This window comes from Scyliorhinus canicula, chromosome 16 (genome assembly GCF_902713615.1).
Source record: "Scyliorhinus canicula chromosome 16, sScyCan1.1, whole genome shotgun sequence".
Classification (NCBI taxonomy): domain Eukaryota; kingdom Metazoa; phylum Chordata; class Chondrichthyes; order Carcharhiniformes; family Scyliorhinidae; genus Scyliorhinus; species Scyliorhinus canicula.
In genome coordinates this window covers 114,449,741-114,472,188 of record NC_052161.1, presented here as the reverse complement: position 1 = coordinate 114,472,188, position 22,448 = coordinate 114,449,741, and the positions used below count along the sequence as shown (strand labels likewise).

Below are 22,448 nucleotides of genomic sequence, written 5' to 3'. Positions count from 1 at the left end.
TCCCTTTGCTGCTGTTGCTTCTAACTAAAATCTAGTGTTTGATTGATGTGACCAGCCATAAAAATGCGGAAGAAAGGAAAATATTGCCATTTCAAATTGTGCTAATCTGCATTGCATTATTACATAGTTATGTTCTGGATGATTTAATAAAGAGCTAATGTCCAGTACTCCTTGTCCCAGAAACTAACTCCAATAAATCTGTGCATGTTCCTGCCTGTTTGGGACAGGAGGGTGGTGATTATTTTGACCTATGCCAATGGATTAAGTAATTGTTTTTTTTTCATAAACATTTTATTGAGATATTTCTTTGGCATTGTAACAACACCAAAATCAACAATGTACATAACAAGGAAAATATTAACATAGTGCAAATACCGCCTTCCACTCCCTCAGGTTATACCATTGTTTAACCCCCCCCCCCCAATCTATGCTAACCTAACCCCCCTCCCTTTCTGCTAACGATTAATTCTCTTTGAGGAAGTCGACGAATGCTTGCCACCTCCAGGCGATCCCTAACAGAGACCCTCTCTTGGCAAACTTAATTTTCTCATGTAGAGGAAGCCAGCCATGTCCAAAAGCCAGGTGTCCAATTTCGGGGCTTTGAGTCCCTCCATGCTAGTAATATCCACCTCCGGGCTACCAGTGAGGCAAAATACCCTCAATTTTGGACATGCCCAGAACATATGGACATGATTTTTCTCTCTCCCCCCACTTCGCACACCTATCCTCCACCCCAAAGAATCTGCTCATCGGGCCACTGTCATGTGAGCCCGATGAACGACCTTAAATTGGACCAGGCTGAGCCTTGCACATGTTGCAGTCGCGTGACCCTACCCAGCGCGTCTGCTCAGATGCCCTTCTCCATCTCTCTCCTCAGCTCATCCTCCCACTTTTGCTTCAGCTCCACCTGCATCTCCTCCGATCCCATAAGCTCTTTATGTATGTCCGAGACGCTCCCCTCTCCTTCCATCTTCTAGAAGCCACCCTATCCTGAATCCCCCTTGGTGGCAGGAGCTAGAAGGTCGGCATCTGCCTCCGCAGAAAGTCCCGCACCTGTAAATATCGAAATTCATCCGCGGGATGAAGATGGGGAGGCATTGGAAAACGAATAGGAATCTCAGGAGGACTGTCATTTTTACCGATTGAACTCTGCCCGCCAGAGACAAAGGGAGCGCATCCCCTCTCTGGAAATCCTCCTTCATCTGATCCACCAGCTAGGCCAAGTTCAATTTATGTACCGGCCCCAATCCCGCGCCACTTGGATACCCAGGTACCTGAAATTGTCCCCAATCTCACTGAACTAGGCGAATTCCCCTAAAATTTCCATAATTTCTTCCATCCCTCCATTGGGTCTGAGCCATACAACAGTAGGTTGTCCGCATACAGTGAGACTCTGTGTCGTCGTCGTCGTGTGCCCCCCCCCCCCCCCCCCCCCCCCCCCCCCCCCCCCCGGACCAGCCACTTCCAGCCCCCTGAGGCCCTCAGAACAATTGTCAGCGGCTCTATCGCCAGCGCAAACAGCAGTGGGGAGAGGGGGCATCCCTGTCTCGTCCCCGGTGCAGGTCTGAAATAGTCCGAAGTCGTATGGTTTATCCGTAAACTTGCAAAGGGAGCCCGGTACAGCAACCTAACCCAGTCAATAAAGCCCCTCCCAAACCCGAATCGCTCCAGCACTTCCCATAAATAATCCCACTCAACCCGGTCAAAGGCTTTCTCTGCATCCATCGCGGCCACTACCCCAACCTCCCTACCTTCCGGGGGCATCATAATCACGTTTAGCAGCCTTCTTACATTGGCCACCAGCTGCCTGACCTTAACGAACCCCGTCTGAATCTCCACAATAACATCCAGTGCACAGTCCTCAATTCTGGAGGACAAGGTTTTGGCCAGAAGTTTGGCATCTACGTTCAGCAAAGAAATCGGCCTGTAAGACCCACATGGCTCCGGGTCCTTGTCCCGTTTCAGAATGAGCGAGATCATGGTCTGTGACATGGTCTGGGGCAGAACTCCTCTTTCCCAAGCCTCGTTAAAGACCTTCATCAGCATCGGCCCCAATATTCCGGAGAACTTTTTCTAGAACTCGGCTGGGTACCTGTCCGGTCCCGGGGCCTTGCCCGACTGCATGGCCTTCAGACCCTCCACTATCTCCTCCAGCCCGATCGGGGCTCCCAGCCCCTCTACCCGCTCTCCGTCCACCTTCGGGAAAGTCAGTCCCTCCAGAAAGTGCCTCATTCCCTCCGGCACCGCAGGGGGTTCCCATCTATACAACCTGCTATAAAAGTCCCGAAAGGCCTTGCTCACCCCCGCCGAGTCCCCAACTGAGTTCCCATCCCCGTCAATAACTTTCCCTATTTCTCTAGCTGCCTCCCTCTTTCTGAGTTGCTGTTGCAAGCATCCTGCTGGCCTTCTCACCGTGCTCGTAAATTGCCCCCCTTGCCTTTCTGAGCTGTTCCACTGCCCTCCCTGTGGTAAACAAACCAAATTCCGCCTGTAGCCTCCGGCGTTCCCTTAAAAGCTCTGCCTCTGGAGCTGCTGCATACCAACTCGTAGAATCTCTTTTACCAGTCGGCCCGTTTCTGCCCTATCCATCCTGGCCCTGTGAGCCCGGATCAAGATCAGCTCTCCTCTCACCACTGCTTTCAGCGTTTCCCAGACCAACTCTGTTGAGACCTCCCCCATATCACTTACCTGCAGGTAATTCAGCATGCACTTCCTCAGCCTCTCGCACACTGCTTTGTCTGCCAACAGCCCTACATCCAACCTCCATTGTGGGTGCTGCCTGCTATCCATACTAACCTGTAGGTCCACCCAGTGCGGAGCATGGTCCGAGATCGTAATCGCCAAGTACCCAGTGTCCACCACCCCCGCCGTTAGGGCTCTACCCAAGACAAAGAAATCGATCCGGGAATACACCTTATGTACATGAGATTAAAAAGAAAATTCCTTTGCCCTCGGCTGCCTAAATCTCCATGGATCCACATCCCCATCTGCTCCACAAACTAGTTCAGCTCCTTTGCCATTACTGGCACCTTGCCCATTCTCCAGCATGACTGGTCCAGGCCTGGATCAGTAATCGTATTAAAATCTCCGCCCATAATCAGCTTCCCTAGCACCCTCTTTTTAAAATCCCCGTCATCCCAATTTAGCGCATGTACATTGACCAGCACTACCTTCATTCCCTGCAGCTTGCCGTTAACCATGATATATCGACCTCCCTCATCTGACTATTCTTCTCACCTCAAATGCCACCCGCTTGTTGATCAGAATCGCAACCCCTTTAGTCTTTGTATCCAGCCCCGAGTGGAAAACCTGACTAATCCAGCCTTTCCTCAACCTGCACTGGTCCACTACTTTAAGGTACGTCTCCTGCAGCATTACCACGTCCGCCTCCAGTCCCCTCAGGTGCGCAAACTCACATGCTCTCTTTACCAGCCCATTTAGCCCCTGAAAAATTCCTATTGTTCCCTTGCTCCCCTCCCCCCGCTCCTGTAAGCAAGTTCCCTCATCCAACAATCCCCAGACAAACACCCAACAGCAAGAAAAAACAAAGCTCCAAAAACAGACACAAAACAATAAGAGAAGGCATAACCAATTTAAAAACCAGAAACACAAAACCCACCAAAAACCAAGGGAGAGAAAAGAAAAAACACAGAAAAACAGAAAAAAGGGGTCCAATATAGGCCAACAAGTTGTCTCTAAGTCCGAGAGTTCTCAGACCCCCAGTTCTTTTCTTTTCGCAAAGTGAAGCACCTCATCAGGCAACTCAATATAGTGATGCTGGTCCTCATGCGTGACCCAAAGACGCGCAGCAGACCGAACGTCACCTGCTTCTTAAAGAAAATAGTGTTGACTTGGTTAAAGCCTGCTCTCTCCCTCGCCACCTCCACGCTCAGGTCCTGGTACACCCCCAGGATGGTGTTGTCCCACTTACAACTCCGCGTGCGCTTGGACTACCGAAGAATGCATTCCTCGGTACGCCCTGTCCACCTCCAATGGTTGGGGGAATGCCCCCCCCCTCCCCCCAGTAGCTTTTCAAACATGCCCGCCACGTATGCCCCCGCGTCTGCTCCCTCAGCCCCCTCTGGGAGCCCGACAATTCTTAAGTTCTGCCGGCGGGACCGATTCTCGAGGTCCTCCACCTTCTCCAGGAGCCTTTTCTGCTGTTCCCAATGCATCCCCACCTCCAGCTCCACCCCTGTTTGATGCTCCTTTTGTTCAAGCAGCGCCTTCTCCACCTTCTGAATCGCCCGATCCTGGGCGTCCAATCTGCTCTCTCGCCGATCAATTAATTCTTTAATCGGGTCCAAGCATTCCCGCTTCTGCCTGGCAAAACCATCCTGAATGGCCTGCATCAGGCATCAGGTTGGTTGTGCTCTGCCACCCCAGGGGTCCGACCCTCGGCCATACTGTCTCCCGGTGCAGCTTCAACACAGCTCGTGACTGACTTCTTGTTTGTGCCCTTTCGTGTACTTCTGGTCCTTTTCTCCATACACCGATGTGTGGAAACGGTGCCCAATTGCCTCAGCTTTCGAATTTGCCGTTTAATACCGGAGAAAAGTCGGGGGAAAAGGTCCAAAAGTCCAACCAGAGCGGGAGCCACCAAATGTACGACTTACTCCTTCGTAGCCGCCACCGGAAGTCCGGAATAAGTAATTGTTAAAGAATATGCTAGACTCATTGCAGGGTTCATGAACTAAAGCAGTAGTCCTTGAGATAAAAATCTTTCTTCCATACCTACCAATCTTTTCTTGAAATCAATATCTAGTTGCCCAAAGATGTATCTATCAACGAGGTACAAGTAGAAATCATAATTTTTCATAGCATATGCCAGTACACACACTTGTTCCCCTCAACCACTTTGCTCTCTTTTTACAATCCTCCCACCCCTTCATACTTGGCTGTTCCGTCCTCTCTCTCTGCTCCCTGACAATACATAGGGACAGACACAAAAGTGTCGATGAAAAATAGAATGGCTTGCATTTATATAGCACTTGTAATGACCATTGGCTGTTCCAAAGTTCTATATATCTAATGAAGTACTTCCTTAAAACTTGTCACGGTGCTGTAACTTAAGAAACGTGGCAACCAGTATGCACAGTAAGTTCCCACAAACAGTAATGCGACGATGACCAGATAATCTTCTGGTGATGTTAACTGAGGGATAAATGTTGGCCAGACCATTGGGAAGAACTTGTCTGCTCCTCTTCATAATGGTGCTATGGAACCTTTTATGCCCACCCAATAGTGCACAGGGAACCTTTTTAAAAAAAAAAAAGAAAATGAAATGAAAATCGCTTATTGTCACAAGTAGGCTTCAAATGAAGTTACTGTGAAAAGCCCCTAGTCGCCACAGCCTGGCGCCTGTTCGGGGAGGCCAGTACGGGAATTGAACCTGCGCTGCTGGCCTGCCTTGGTCTACTTTAAAAGCCAGCTATTTAGCCCTGTGCTAAAACAAGGTTTAATGTTTCACCTGAAAGACCATCTCTACAGTGCAGCACCTCCTTAATACTGCACTGGAGTATCAGCATCAATTGTTGTACTCAAGTCATGGAGTGGGAAGTTAAGAGTGCTACCAACTTGGCCATAACTGATGAACAGAAAGACAGAAGAGTAATGATACATCCCTGAAAGTGCAAATGCAGGTCGAGAAGGCTATAAAATGAGCACATAAAAGAAAGAAGTCTTACAACACGAGGTTAAACTCCAATATGTTTGTTTCTTTCGGAGCACTGCTCCTTCCTCACCTGATTTGAAACAAACCTGTTGGACTTTAACCTGGTGTTGTAAGACTTCTTACTGTGCTCACCCCAGTCCAACGCCGGCATCTCCACAACATAAAAGAAAGACATATAGCATCATTCGTGACCACTGGACATCCCAAAGAGCTCTGCAGCCAATGAAGTACTTTTGCAGTTACTGTTGTAATGTACACAACACCGCACCTAATTTGCACACAGCAAACTCTCTCAAGCTGCAGTATGATAATGATCAGATAATCTGTTTTTTTGATTATGATTGAGGGATAAGTGCTGAGGATCGCCCCTTGCTCTTGTTCAAAAGGATGCCATCCGGCTGAGACGATGTGGGTCAAGTGCGCACAAAACATTGGTTAGGCCACCATTGAAGTAATGTTTCATTTTGGGAACCGCGTTGAAGCCGCAGAGGACATAGAGCCTAGGTTCAGCAGGTTAATGCCACGAATGGAAAACTACTTCTGTGGAGATATTTGAGATGCTGTGTCTATTTCAACTGGAGTAAAAGGTTAAGAGTAGATTTAACGCTGTTTTTTAAATTATGATAATTAATACGAATGGAAACTTCACCATTGGGATTGATTGAAACAAGAACCATTTCATTCATTTAAGAGAAATCTGATTTCATGTTTGAAATGGATAACGATGCAAGGCCAGGGGGAGAAACTAAGACAGTAGTGTCCTTTGGATTTCTCAAGCTGAGATCCACCACCGACACAGTGGGCTCAATGGCTATCTTCTATGTTGGTAAGCACTTATCATTATTTTCTGGAACTAGCTGGACTGACCATGGACATAATACAGTACTATCATTTTTTTAAAAAAAAGACTTAATGGTAATTTGCTATTATTGTAGTAGGTTTAAATAATTTTTAAAATGCAGGATAATTATTAGATTCAGATGATGCCCTTTTATTTATTGGGATATTTTCATTAAAGATGCTTCTTGTTTTGAAATAAGTGAGATGCTATCCCACATTTTCATAGAAACAGCAATTACAGTGAAAGCTGGAAATACACATCATCTGTGAAAAAAACAGTCCGTCAGTCAAGACTTCATGTCCAAAGACTCACCCCCGCCCCCTTTTTAGTTTCTTTGCAGATCTGTCTGATCTGCGTATTCCACATTTTGCTGTTTCTGTTTTCAGATTTCTAACATATAATTTTCAGCAAAGAAGAATCTGACTAGCTAACAATGTTGTGGAGCAGAATGCAACATAAAAACTGGGGAAAAGATTTGATGTGCTGAATGTGAAGCAGTGAACTTGCACTTGCTCAGTTGCCTGGCTGGTGTAATGGCTGGCTTCAGGTCAGACATGGTAAGAACAAGAACTGAACTGGTGAGCCTTGGACTGCAAAGCATTTGAAGTTCGTACTGGCAATCAGAGGACGTCGGAGTGAGTCCAATTTCTCCACAGGGGTTGGGAAGAACCGCCTTTGAGATTGGTGCTGCTTTTACTGTTCATTATAATAATAATCTTTATTATTGTGATAAGTAGGCTTGCAATACTGCAGTGAAGTTGCTGTGAAAATCCCCTAGTCGCCACAGTCCGGTACCTGTTCGGGTATACAGAAGGAGAATTCAGACTGTCCAATTCACGTAACAGCACGTCTTTCGAGACTTGTGGGAGGAAACCGGAGCACCCGGAGGAAACCCAAGCAGACATGGGGAGAACGTGCAAACTCCGCACAGTGACCCAAACCAGGAATCGAACCCGGGTCCCTGGCACTATGAAGCAACAGTGCTAAGCCCTGTGCTACTGTGCCGCCCATAAAATGTATTTTTTATTATCAAAGATCAATCCATAAATTTATAAATCCATTCCTGGTTTCTAAAATCCCATTTAATTTGTCAGAAGGACATTAAAGTGAATGGAATTTGATCGATCTTCTTGCTAGAGCATTGCTTCACTCTTACTAATGTGAAAAGAGGGCAGGAGAGCTGGACTGGTGCTTGGAAATTAAATATTGCTGAGTTCATGCTTTTAAAGATAATATTTCATCCATTGTAAGGACAATTTGTTAAATGTGGTCCTCAATTTGTTTATATTCCTACTGTCCCTGTAGTTGAAAACAAAAATCAGGGATAGATTTTTTTATATAAGGGAGGATGGTTGTGAACGCAGCCCCAATTTGCCCATTGTGTTTCGCCCTAGTTTAAAGTACTATTCAAGTGTTCTATCCAGACACGACTAAGGCTGTGCAATGCCTACTGTTTGGGAATTTGGTAACATTTGGATAATGGAAAAGCAGTTGTGTTGGAAATACCAATTGTGCCTCAGAAAAGTGCTGGGTGGCGCTGAAGAATAAAGGCTAATGGTATACTTGGCTGTTCTGTCCTGAGCCGAAGAGTGCAAGGTATAATCCCCTGAAAAATGCAGCTGAAATAATCATGCAAGTCCAATCTCTCTCGGCGTTCCTTTGCAGATGAGCGTTTTGGGATGGTTTATGCTCAATGATTGCAGGCCCGCCGATGGCTGGTCAGGCCCTAACCATGACCGGCAGATTCTCCCACAGTGGGTGAAACTGAAGGTGCAGTTGCTGGTGGAGCATTTTGATCTTTTCTCCACCTTCCATGCTGGGTTTTGGCTGTAGCACTCACGACGTAGCCGCCAGGCATCATGATGGTTGATGTGGCACGCAGAGGGGTACTTTGGGGAGTTTATGAAACGTTTGCATGGGGCACTCTGTTCTCATAGATCATAGAATTTACAGTGCAGAAGGAGGCCATTCAGCCCATCGAGTCTGCACCGGCTCTTGGAATGAGCTCCCTACCCAAGGTCAACAACTCCACCCTATCCCCCAGTAACCCCACCCAACACTATGGGCAATTTTGGACTCTAAGGGCAATTTATCATGGCCAATCCACCTAACCTGCACATCTTTGGACTGTGGGAGCACCCGGAGGAAACCCACACACACACGGGGAGGATGTGCAGACTCCGCACAGACAGTGACCCAAGCCGGAATCGAACCTGGGACCCTGGAGCTGTGAAGCGATTGTGCTATCCACAATGCTACCCTGCTGCCTCCAATTGCAAGGGCAGCCAATGAACATTACCCTTTGTCCCCGGTTACTGAGCCAACGTTTTATCCAGTTTGCCACATTGCACTGTATTCCACGGGCTTTCACCTTTTGCCACGTGGGACTTTGTCAAACGCCTTGCTAAAATCTATGTGCACAACATCTACTGCACGACCTTTAGCAACACTTCTTGTCACTTCCTCAAAGAATTCAATCAAATTTGTGATGCAGGAACGTCCTTTAACAAATCCATGCTGACTATCGCTGACTAGTTGATGCCTTTCTATGTGACAGTTAATCCTATCTCTCAGGATTCATTCTACTAATGGTGAGAATCAGCTCACTACCACAGGGAGTGGGTGAAGTGAATAGTACAGATGTGTTGAAGGGGAAACTAGACAAACACAAGAGGGAGAAGGGAATAGAGGATTACAATGGGAGATTTAGATGCGGAAAGATGGGAGAAGCTCGAGTGGAGCAGAAACTCCAGCAGGGACTGGATGGGCTGAATGGCCTGTTGCTGTGCTGTATATCCTGTGGAATCGAGCTCTGAATCCACTGCGTTGTTTCTGTTTGTGTCGGGAAGCCGCATGACGTTAAACTGAGGACCATAATCAAAATCTCCCAGGCCACTGGTCTTCCCAACCTGCTGTGTGGAACAGAATCCTGGGGATGCTATAGGAGCTACAGCTCTGGAACTCTTCCAGCAAAGACTCCTGAAGACCATCATGAAAATTCAATAGCAGGAGAAAAATCTCAAAACAACCAGGTTCCCCATTGTACTGGGCTCAACAGTATGGAGCCCATCCTCCAGACCATTCAACTTAGCAGCCAGGCCATATCTCTCACATGGATGGCTATAAAATCCACAAGCAGACCTTCAATGGGGGTTGTCTCAGGGCACACAACATCACGGTGGTCAGTACAAATGATACAAGGACATCCAAAATAGGATCCTTACAAACGTCTACACTGCAGCCCACCTCTCTGGGAAAAGACTGCAATCGACCGGTCCATGTGGAAGCAAGACTGAAATCGGTTCAGTTTGTTTCAAGGACCATCAACAGCAAACTCATAACATCCGACATTCCCAGAGAAAGACCAGAGGTGGAGCAGCTATAGAAGTTCCCCCAAGCACCAACAACAGCATAAACTGCCAGTTCTGTGGACGTCCATGTCGTCCCACATCAGACCCTCAGTCACAATAGGACCCACAGAAAACAATGTAATTAATGACAGCTTGGACATTACTCGAACAATGAGGAGTTGACCCCAACATTATCCCTGTTCTCCGGATGGCATCACTGTACTCTGTATTATTGCACAGCTGTTAATGAAGTCAGTAAAAGACAATCTGTTGTTGGGAGCTTGATTATAGAAATATAGAAAATTGAAGGAGTGGCCATTTGGTCCTTCGAGCCTGCTGCACCATTCATTATGATCATGGCTGATCTCCCAACTCAGTAACCTATTCCTGCTTTTCCCTCATATCCTTTGATCCCTTTCGCCCCAAGCTCTATATTATCTGGTGTCCGAAACCACAGGACTCGATATTTAGAGTCAACAAAATGAACAAGCATGTGTTCATCAGGGCCCAATTCCCCAGCTGGATATTCACAGGCGAAAGTCAGTCTGTTATTGAACACATTGAGGGAATTGAACAGAGAAAAATCCCGATTGTAAGAACCCCGTAAATCATTTGTAAAGATCTGTCAAATGTCGGCAGATTTCAACTGTCAATTTCCATCACGTTGAAGTCAGTGAGAGGCGGGAGGGTGGTTATTCTGGAACTAAAAAACACCAGTTGGATCACAGCTAGAGTACCCAGTACAGTTCTGGTCACTACAGTACAGGGAATAGTGAATAGCTCATTCTCAGCCAGTACAAACATGGTGGGCTGAATGGCCTCCACTGTGCTGGAAACTTTTAGGATTCTGTGATGACAAGTGGACCGTGTGTTTTTATCCAAGACAGACCTCAGCCTAGTCATTTACTCCAAGTGTTGATGTGATGGTTCAAGCCAAGAGGTGTGTTATGGAAACTGTGATTAAAGGTTGTATTTTTAGGGACAGACGCTCATTGAAAAGGGAAACGGAGAAAAGAAACTGACTCTCAGCTGCCAAGGAATCTAAGACTGAAACTGAGTAGACTCGTATAAAAGGACAAAGAGAACCCTCCGAGCTCAGTCGCAGATTGTGGGTTCAGTGGTGCAGTACAGGCAGGTTGAGGAGTCTGGACCCAGAAGCTGAAAATAAGCGAAGATAACGTTTCTGAAGATAACATTGGTGGCAATACACCGTCTAGACCATAAGATATAGGAGCAGAATAAGACCATTTCACCCATCGGGTCTGCTCCGCCATTGAGTCAGCATGGCTTTGTCAAAGGGACGTCGTGTCGTTCTGTTTGTTAATATTCATCTCTCCATACAACACAATCTTGGACAGGTGGCTGTTGCCCATCTGGGTAATGTGACCCACCCAATGCAGTTGATTTCGCAGAAGGAAAGCTTCTATGCAGTTGATGTTTACAGAACTATGATGTTTGTGATGCAGTCCTGTCAGTGAATCGATATGCTACAGACTCAGTGCTGATGTAAGAGCTCTAGAAAGCATACATGACTGTGGTATGGCATCCATGACTTGGTGCCAAGTCCAGTTCTGTGTTGTTAATTTCTCACTCTTGGTGTTAGGTTTGGGTTCAACCGGGATAATACCGCTTTAAGCTGAGCTCGCTGATAGTTGTAAATTCTTGGCTGGGATCATCATAGTTGCTCAAGTAATGTCTCCAAGTGGAACCTTTTGGTCGGCTGCTTATGTATTGGTGAGAATAGGGATTATACGGTGAGTAAATATAATCAAATGTATCTTCACCCAAGGTGACCATTGTCTCAACGTCCATGATTCATTTGCTTCTGACTTGAAATTTCTGTAACCTTTCTTACATGATTTCAAATATTAGTGTTTGCAAGCAATTTGCGGATCTGGGGAGCTATTTATCTGGCTTCATAAAAAATGTAATTTTACTGATGACTTTTGGTTTAATTAGTTGAGTTTGTAAGATTAACTCTCTATAATTATGCCTGGAAGCAGGTGGTTTCAGTAATTAGATTTCAGAAGTGAAACATCTTGTAAAAATGAGTCTTCAGGAATCTTGATGTTTTATTGTGTGCTGAAGGTTTGCTCCTTGTCATATGAATTATTTATTTGAAATGTAGCTCACTTTCCATCATTGAACCTACTCCTGGTTCTTGTAGCCAGTCACTGTCCTGGGAGGTTTGAAATTATGCTCATTTACAGGGTCAAAACCAAGCAAGTAAAATTGTACTTGGCATTTTTAAAAAAACGATCCATCTACACTGTCTCATTGTTTTGGGTGTGAATGCAAAAGGGAGACGCACCAAGGCAATGAAACTGCCTGATCAGTACAGGCCAAAGTAAACTGCCAGGTTGATGATCTGTTGTTGGACCTCTAGATTTAAAAAAAATGTGCAGGACTGCAGAATGGAGCTGAGAAAAGGCTTGCAAACACTAATATTTGAAATCTGTTTAAATTAAGAAAAGAATGGGGGACACGGTGGCAGAGTGGTTAGCACTGCTGCCTAACAGCTCCAGGGTCCCGGGCTCAATTCGACCTCCGGTGATTGTGTGGAGTTTGCACTTTTTCCCTGTATCTGCATGGGTTTCCTCCGGGAGCTCTGGTTTCCCCTCAGTCCAAAGATGTGCTGGTTAGGTGGATTGGCCACTCTAAATTGCCCCTTAGTGTTCAAAAGGCTAGGTGGCGTTATTGGGCTGCAGGGATAGGGTGGAGTCATGGGATTAAGTGGGGTGCTCTTTCCGAGGGCTGGTTCAGACTCGATGGGCCGAATGGCCTCCTTCTGCATTGTAAATCCTATGATTACTCCTTTTTCAGATTTTCGCCTCATTAATTGATCTGAAATATCTCTATACCAGATTAAAGTCAGCAAGCTAGTTTCCAATTTCATGTGGCTTGTGTGAAATACTTCAGTTTTACTGTTATGAGGCACTTTCAAATTCCGAGTATCCCTGTCCCCAATTAAACTTTCACTGGCAGAAAAAAAGGGTGTAGTTAAGTCCACTGGCTATACCCAACATACATAAGAAAGGGAAATAGTCGCACTTATATTACTAACCACAGATATTGGGTGTGGAACCACACATCTGCAGCTGACTACAGTTTAAAAAATAAATTGAGCTATGAAAGCACCTTTGGTTCCAGTTTGTGAACTTGCGTGCAAGTTTATTCCTTTTACATGGAGAATAAAGATGGTTTAATAGATTAGACAATTGGCTGTTTAATTTCTGGGACTGAGTTTAGCTGCAGTTCAAATTAATTGAAAAGCATCTGCTCCATGTTTTGGAATAGTCCTTGAAATGACCGGAGAACTGAATTCCTGTAGGATGTGGCTCCACAGTACACATTGACAGCCTCGAGAATGATTGGTGTGGGAACTAGAAAGTGTACCAAATGCCAAAATTCCTACTGCCTCGGACTGACTTTCCTCACAACAATGAAAACTCATTCTACCTATTTCTTTTCCCCAATTCTGCTCCAAAAGTACCAGTATGAGATTTTCTCTTGAAGAACGTGTTTTTTTTCCCAGTAAGAGATTGTTATAATTTATTTTGGCAAGTGAATTAAGAGCTTTAAAAATTATTTCATATGATATCAGTGCCGCTGATGGAACCAATATTTAGGCATCCCGACAGTGCTGCTGGGAAGGGAGTACCAAGATTTTGATCCCACAACAGTGAAGGAACAACGACATAGTTCCAAGTTAGGTTGCTGTGCGGCTTGGAGAAGGGCTTGCAAATGGCAATGTTCCCATGCATCTGCTGCCTTGTTCTTCGAGATTACAGTGATCGCGAATCTGGAAGAAGCTGCTGAAGGAGGCTTTGGTGAGTTGCTGCTGTGCATCTTGTATATGGTACACACAGCTGCTGCACTGTGCCAGCAGAGGACAGACTAAATACTTAATGTGATGGATGGGCTGCAGATTGAGTGGGCTACTTTATCTTGCATATCGTTTGAGTTTATACTCATCCAGACAAATGGAGAGTATAGCATCGCACATGCCGTGTAAATATGTAGGCGACACGGCAGCATAGTGGTTAGCACTGTTGCATCACAGCACCAGGGTACCCGGTTCTCTACCCGCTTGGGTCACCTTCAGTGTGGAGTCGGCACGTTCTTCCCATGACTGCGTGGGTTTCCTCCGGGTACTCCGGTTTCCTCCCTCAAGTCCCGAAAGATGTGCTTGTTGGGTAAATTGGACATTCTGAATTCTCCCTCCGTGTACCCGAATAGGCACCGCAATGTGGCGACTAGGGGATTTTCACAGTAACTTCATTGCAGTGTAATGTGAGCCTACTTGTGACAATAATAATTTTTTAAAAGATTATTAAATAGTAGACAGGCTTTACGGAGTTAGAGGTTGAGTTACTTGCTGCAGAATTCCCAGCCTCTGACCTGCACGATATGTGGCTGTCCCGGTTCAGTTTCTGGTCAATGGTAACCCCCAGGATTTTGATAGTCGGAGGTTCAATGAAGGAAATGGCATTGAATGTCAAAGTGAGATGGTTGGATCCTCATTTGTTTGAGATCGTCATTGCCTGACACCTGTGTGACATGAATGTTACTTGCCATTTGTCAGCCCAAGCCTAAATATTGTCCAGGTCTTGATATATATTGGCATGAAATGATTGCTTATCTATGGAGTTGTGAATGGTGCTGAACATTGCACAATCATCAAAGAGCATCCCAAATTTTGACCTTATGGAAGGAAGGTCATTGATGAATACACTCTGCTCATTGTTATTTGTGGTCCTTCTGGTTGGAGAGCTTCTATACTCAAAAAACACTTTTTACTACATGAACATTTTTTTAAAAGCTATCTGTAAATACATAAAGGTAGATCACCCTTGGAGTAAGTGTATATGTGTGGTAATATGATTTCAGACAAACATCTTCTAACTTGTTTTGTTTTGGTATAATTCCACAGATGACAGGAAATCAACCAGAGCATTACTGAGCACTTAGTGTGTACATGTGTTGCCTGGTTGAAACGGGCATTCCCTTCTTCGGAACTTTTCACTCATTGCTTTTGTAACAGAGCGCACCTGAAACAAATAACAGCAATTGTTGCCAGAATTCACACCCCTATCTTTCGTCATTTGAGTGGGAAAATAAAACTAGCCAATTTATTAAAAAAAGATTAGATTTCACAATATCCGTGACATTTGTAGAAATTCATTGAAGTATAATGTGTTTGCACATTTTTTTATACAACTGCCTGTGAACAAAATAAGATATCATCTCATGACTGTCACTTTACTTCCACAGATTAGCCTTTATCTGCTTGAGGTTTAAATTCTCTTAATTCTTCATTGGCCTCCAGAGTTCTATTCTGAACATGAACTATGGCCTGTCTGAAACTTTTTATCCATATCTTACCTGATAGAATGATAGAAATTTAGTTTCTATCAGTCCGCACCAACTCTGATCGTATCCTATCTCCCAGAGCATTGAATTCAAAGTTCTTAGTAATATAAGATGGCTGTAGAATGTGGTGATGAATCCATCGGGGGCTCTGGTACCGGAGGTGGTGGTGGTGTCCATGGATGCGAAGAAGGCAGTTGATCGGGTGAATTGGCGGTACTTGTTCGAGGTTTTGTGACGATTTGGGCATGGGTACGGTTGTTGTGTGTGGCACCAAGAGTGAGGACGAATGATAAGAGCTCAGAAAGCTTTGACTTATACTGGGGTTCGAGGCAGGGGTGCCCGCTGTCACCGCTGCTGTTTGCGCTGGCCATAGAGCCATTGGCGACGGCTCTCAGGGGGCCGGCAGAGTGGCAGGGGATTATGACGGGGCAGAGGGAGCATCGGGTGTCACTCTATGCCGATGACCTCTTACTGTATGTTTCAGATCCGTTGGAGAGTATGGGAAGGATTATGGGCCTGCTGGGGAGGTTTGGAGAGTTCTCGGGGTGCAAGCTGAATGTCGGGAAAAGTGAGGTATTCCCGGTGAATGAGCTGTCACAGCAGGCTAATTTAGGGGGGAATGCCATTTACGGTAGTGAAGGATAGGTTTAGGTATTTTGGGATTCAGGTAGCGAAGGAATGGACGGGGCTCCATTAAGAGGATTTTAACGAAGCTGGTGGAGGAGGCTAGGGAGGATCTTAAGAAGTGGGTTACACTGCATTTAACGCTGGTGGGTGGGTCCAAGTGGTGAAAATGAATATTCTGCTGAGGTTCCTGTTTATCTTTCAAGCTCTCCCAATCTTTGTACCAAAGACCTTTTTCGGAAGGTGCACACGATCATTTCGGACTTTGTATGGACGGGGAAGGTGCCGAGGGTGGGGAGGACCCTGCTACTGAGGCAGAGGCGGCAGGGGAGGGTTGGCATTCCCGAACTTACTTCATTATTATTGGACGGCGAATGTGGACAAGGTGCGGCGGTTGTGGGAAGGAGAAGGGGTAGTGGGTTAGGATGGAGGAGGAATCTTGTAAGGGGTCTAGTTTGAGGGCTATGGTGACGGCAGCATTGCCAATGGCTCCGAGTAGGTATTCAAGGAGCCCGGTGGTACAGTTCACAATGAAGATATGGATTCAGTTGAGGAGGCATTTCAGGATGGAAGGGATGTCGGTGCTAATGCCGCTATGCGAGAATCATGGGTTTGAGCCAGGGGGGGAGGAATGGATAGTGTATACAGGAAGTGGAGGGAAGTGGGGCTGGTCAAGGTGAGGGATCTGTATTTGGAGGAAGGGTTCGTCAGTCTGGAGGAGCTAAGGGAGAGGGTAGAGCTGCCAAGGGGCAGTGGGTGAGTTCAGGTATCTGCAGATTAGGGGCATTGCATGAAAGGTCTGGAGGGGGTTGCCTAGGTTGCTGGGATACACCCTGCTGGAGTGACTGCTGCTTCCGGATCTGGAAGGGGAGGGAAGATTTGGGGTTATACACAAGTGGCTGTGGGAGCAGGGAGATGAGCGGGTGGTGAAGATTAAGGAGAAATGGGAAGCAGAGTTGGGAGGTGAGATCAATTGGGGAGTATGGAGTGAGGCACTGCGTAGGGTAAACGGCACTTCCTCTTGTACAAGATTGAGCTTGTGGTGCATATGACTCGGGCGAGAATGAGTAAATTCTTTCAGGGGGTAGCAGATGAGTGTGAGGGTTGTGGGCGGGGGCCAACGAATTATGTGACATGTTTTGGGGTTCTGAAAAATTAGGAAGATTCTGGGTGGGAATGTTCGTGGTCTTAGCCAGGGTAGTGGAGGAGGTGGACCCGGATCCTTTAGTGGCGATATTTGTGGTTTCTGAGAAGCCGGAGCTCATGGAGAAGAGGAAGGCTGATGTCTTGGCCTTCGCCTCTCTGATTGCACGGCGGCGAATTTTGCTGGAGTGGCGGTTGGAATCGCCACCAGGGTTGGTTGGGTGACCTGTACGACTTCTTGCGATTAGAGAAGATAAAGTATTAGTTAAGGGGCTCTTCAGGGGGGGTTTGATAAAAGGTGGGGGATATTTGCGCCGGTGCTTGAGGGACTGTTTGTCGTGGGGGAAGGAAAGGGGGTGAAAAAGGGAAAAAATCTGTACAGACGATATAGTTGATTGTTGGGAAGTATGTTTCCCAGGTGTTTATTTGCTGTAACCTGTTTTGATTAATGTTTGTAATAAAAGATATTAAAAACAAATGAATTCAAAGTTGCTGTTCCCATTTGCAAATCCCTTTGTCGCCAGTCTTCTCTTTATCTCTGCATCCAATTATAGTTTGATGTTCCATTTCTGACTCTGATCGTTTTTGCATCAGTTGCAGAAGGTAAAATGTCCACATCAGCTGTGGGAGCAAGAAGATTGTTTCACAGAAAACCAGCCTGACCAATAATTCATAGAACGTGTGTTGTTACAGTGGAACAAGGCTCATCAGACAAGGCAAAAACTCAAAATAAATTGACTGGCTAGATGACCTGTGAAGAAAATGACCAGTTTTACAATGTTAGATTTTGTTCCCTACAGCTCGTGTTTGGAAAGGTCATTTTGAGCCTCATGTGCAACTCTGTTGAAGTACTAATAGCCTGTTACTGGTATGGAAAATTTTATGTGGTCGGCACGGTGGTTAGCACTGCTGCCTCACAGTGCCAGGGACCCGGGTTCAACTTCAGCCTCGGATGACTGTCTGTGTGGAGTTTGCACATTCTCCCCATGTCTGCGTGGGTTTCCTCCGGGTGATCCAATTTCCTCCCACAGTACAAAGATGTGCAGGTTAGGTGGATTGGCCATGCTAAATTGACCCTTGGTGTCCAAAAAGGTTAGGTGGGGTTACTAAGTTATGGGGATAGGGTCAGGGCCTAGGTAGGGTACTCTTTCTGCGGTTCGGTGCAGACTCGCTGTGCAAATGGTCTCCTTCTGCACTGTGGAGATTCAAATTCTAATTATTTTCCTCTGTAGTGTATGGTGTTACTATGCTAAACCCAGTAGAAACACTAAACTGTTAACAAGTTATCTAGATGCGGCAACTCTATAACCAAAGCGATTTATTTACAGTGGGGAGATTAGTAAAATGTTTTACAGTCACTTGAGAGATTTAATAAAATGTTGCATTCATTTGTTAAAGTGAATTATTCTCTTAACACATTTTCCGAACTGAATTGTAACTTTCTCTTTATTTTTAGAATACGTCTGCTTTCTCCAATCAAGTGAATTCTGAGTCTTGGAATTGTCTGCAGTGTGGCTTCTCTTTTGGGAGTGAAACACTTGTTGTGTGGATTACAAACACTATCTGGTGAAGAAGTGATTCAGCGCAATGACGTCAGAACTGGAGAGCAGCCTGACGTCCATGGATTGGCTGCCACAGCTGACGATGAGGGCCGCCATTCAAAAAGCGGATGCTGCCCAGAATGTGGCTGGCGGTGGGGTTGCAAAGAAAACTCCACTTCTGGACCCAAACACTACCCTGGACCAGGATGCACAGAACAAAGACGGGAAACCGCCATATAGTTACGCCAGTCTCATCACTTTCGCTATCAATAGCTCCCCGAAAAAGAAGATGACGCTGAGTGAGATCTACCAATGGATCTGTGACAACTTCCCATACTACAGAGAAGCTGGCAGTGGCTGGAAGGTAAGTTACTGGGAAGAAAATTACATGGCTAGGTACTGTCTAGCGAAAGCACCTGCAATTTATACTTTTAGCTGAACAAGGTTAAGAGATGCCACTCACAGCTCCCCTGATGTCCTACAGGGAAAAGCCACTGTGTGCTGTAGCACTTAGCATAGCACGGGGTTAGAAAAAAAGAATACTTGATGTAAAAGGTTGTACGTTAATTCTTGCTAATTCTTCCACAGCCAATGAGGTATATTTAAGTGTAATCGGTGATGTAACATAGACATGATACCTAATTTGTGCACAAGATCCCACAAAAGTAATAAAATAAATAAGCAAATATGTTTAGTGGTTTGATTGAGATATATGTTGGTCAGGAATGACGGGATACATCCCTTTGAACTATTCCACTTGAAGAGGACGCACGTGCTTTGACTAACATTTCAACTGAATCTCAGCTTGTCTGACAGTGTATCACTCCCTCGGTATTATAGGAGTTGTCAACGATCATTGCATTAAAAAAAAAAAATTTAGAGTACACAATTGATTTTTTCCAATTAAGGGACAATTTAACGTGGCCAATCCACCTACCCTGCACATCTTTGGGATGTGGAGGCGAAACCCACGCAAACATGAGGAGAATGTGCAAACTCCACATGGACAGTGACCCAGGGCCAGGATTGAATCTGGGACCTCAGTGCCACGAAGCAGCAGTGCTAACCACTGCGCCACCATGCTGCCCAACCATTATTGCATTTAAGATTCTGGAGTGGGTCTTGAACCTGAAATTGACTGGGGGGTTGGGGTGGTAGTGGGCATTGAAGGGAGAGGAGTGACAGTCATACTGCCGCAGTGGTTGGGTTGGCAGATGGAGACCTGCTAATTGTGCAGGAGGATGGAGCAAGGAGTTTAATGTTATTTCTGATCGGGGAGCAATCAAGTGGTTAGTTAATTTTAGTTTAGCTTTGGGTCAAAGTGAAATAGTCCAGTTGCGATGTTATGGTGAGGAAATTGGAAATGGTGTGGTTTTGCCCATTTGTAACCCATGACATTTCAAGAGAAGAGTAAAATTCATACTGAGAAATGTGAATGTGGTTGGCACTGCTGCCTCACGGTGCCGAGGACCCTTCTGGAAGAACAGCATGCTGACTTTCCAGATCTGCACTGAGATTAGTCACTTTGGCCAGGTACAGGAAAGCAAATGGTATCTATGGAATTATACTCCAGCATAATTATCTTTGAGAGTTGTTGGAGAGGGGTTTTATTGAATAAAATTAAGTTTTGATGATTGCCACTTAGAAAGACCAACTCCACCTGAAGCTTTATTTGTCAGGTTCATGAGATGTAACTAATGATGTCAAACCAGAACTTGTTGACTCAGCTTGACTTTTAAGTGTGATTGTTATGTGTTAAATTTGACTCCAGAACTTGAGCATGTAAGTTATCCTTCAGGGATATATTATTGGAAATGCTGTCTTTGGGTGAGATGTTAAACCAAGACTCTATATTTGCCTGTTCAAATCAATAGCTGGGAACTTTCCTGGCCAACATTACTCCCTCAATCAGTACAACCAAATCAGTTTACCTGATCATTCATTTCCTGACTGTTGGTGGGACCTCTCTATGTCCAATTGGCTGGCATAACCACTGCGCTTCAGGAATAATTTATTGGGTGTGAAATGCAAATGTTATTATGAGGATGTGGTAATGAGCTAAGTAAGTAAATTATTTCTTTATAATAGTAATTTGCTATAGATTAAGAAAATTGGAATGGTGGCGAAATGCAAGTTATGCTTGTGTGGGGCATTGCAAAGAAATACATGCAATAACTCAGTAGGTTTATTGGCATTTGGCATCACTTCTTTCAAAGCTAAGGTTCTTATTTCAAAAGCATTAAAATGTTATCCTCCCATATCTTTGAAATAATTATGGTTTCCCCCTTTTTTACAAAAATCACAACTGGCAAGGAGGGTGTATGGCGCAAATCTTGTAATGGGGGTGCTGCTCATGATGGTTCAACATAATCATGAAAACTTCAGGATGTCTGTCTCTGCCTCAGCCAGTGACTTAATGACTAAGGGCCATACACGACACTGAAAACATCTCCCACCCACAGAGTTGTGATTGCCTTTAATATAGTGTTTGAGCTCTATTTATCCCTTCCTGTTTTTCTTCGGGTCTTGACTGCTGCTGAGGTACAGGCTTCCAGGTGCCAGTTATCCTCTGACCATTCAGTCAGATTGCCATTCTTCGTGTGTGTGCATCTTTGGCAATTTGAGGCATTGCACAATTTTTCTGCCCTCCATTCTTGCATAATAATTCTAGCAGGTGCTACTATTTAATGTCCTGGACAAATGTACTTAGCTGTTGAGAACCCATTGCCAGATAAATTTGTTTTATTTGTATTTTTAAACTATCGATCCTGATCCAAGCCAACATGAATATTGCTGACTGCACCCGACCTTCAGCACAGGAATTCCCTGACCTAAGCTGACACTAATCTCACCGACCGCATCCCGACCTTTAGCATGGGATGTCGAGTTGTTTGCCTGCACTGTTTACCTTATGAACCATTTCCTGCAAACAAAATAGCAGATGGTGCCACAGACGAGAACTTGGGTATTCTGAACAGGTATTCTGTATTTATTATTCAGTGATGCATCTTGCTTTTCTGGGCATTTTATTTACCAGAGACAATAGCTAGCTTAGGCTGTTTTAATATAAGTAAGTTTAGTTATAGCTAGCCTTGGCTTAAGCTACTTTAATAAAAGTATAGGCGATATCTGAAAACCAAAATTATCTGAAATCCAAAGTAATAATTTTAATTCATCTTTATTATTATTGTCACAAGTAGGTTTACATTAACACTGCAATGAAGTTGCTGTGAAAATCCCCTAGTCGCCATACTCCGGCGCCTGTTTCAGCATTTCAGCTTGTCTGACAGTGTATCACTCCCTCGGTATTATAGGAGTTGTCAACCATCTAATTTTTTTAAAAATTCAGTACACAATTGATTTTTTCCAATAAAGGGACAATTTAGCGTGGCCAATCCACCTACCTTGCACATCTTTGGGATGTGGAGGCGGAACCCACACAAACATGAGGAGAATGTGCAAACTCCACAGGGACAGGAGGGAGAGTTCAGAATGTCCAATTCTGCTAACAGCACATCTTGCGGGACTTGTGGGAGGAAACCGAAGCACCCGGGGAAACCCACGCAGACACGGGGAGAACGTGCAGACACCGCACAGACAGTGACCCAAGCCGGGACCCTGGCACTGTGAAGCAACAGTGCTAATCACTGTGCGATCGTGCAGCCCTAATCGACCCCAAGGGTTTGGGATAATGGATATTGTACTTTTCTAAAAATATGGTACAGTACCGCTTTATTAACATTAGTATGAAATTTGGTTCTTGTCAGCTGAATCTCTGCCCTACACTAATAATCACTATTACATACCTTTGATTGGGTTAGTTTCCATCAGCCAAATAGTTCTGTAATGATGCACTATAAAGGACATGACCTTTACACTCTCATTGTGTTTTTCTCTGTGCC

At 45.2% G+C, this 22,448-nt stretch overlaps 1 protein-coding gene across 9 annotated transcripts in view; it reads left to right on the top strand.

Annotated features, from left to right (window-relative positions):
- The window catches only part of foxj3 (forkhead box J3), a 171,570-nt gene that overhangs the window by 68,105 nt on the left and 81,017 nt on the right, over positions 1 to 22,448 (top strand). For all 9 annotated transcript variants that reach the window (XM_038773172.1, XM_038773171.1, XM_038773170.1 and 6 more), the window contains exon 2: positions 18,462 to 18,910. In XM_038773172.1, the coding sequence (XP_038629100.1) occupies positions 18,593 to 18,910 (318 nt within the window). In that variant the 5' untranslated portion in view covers positions 18,462 to 18,592. The remainder of the gene's footprint in view (positions 1 to 18,461; positions 18,911 to 22,448) is intronic.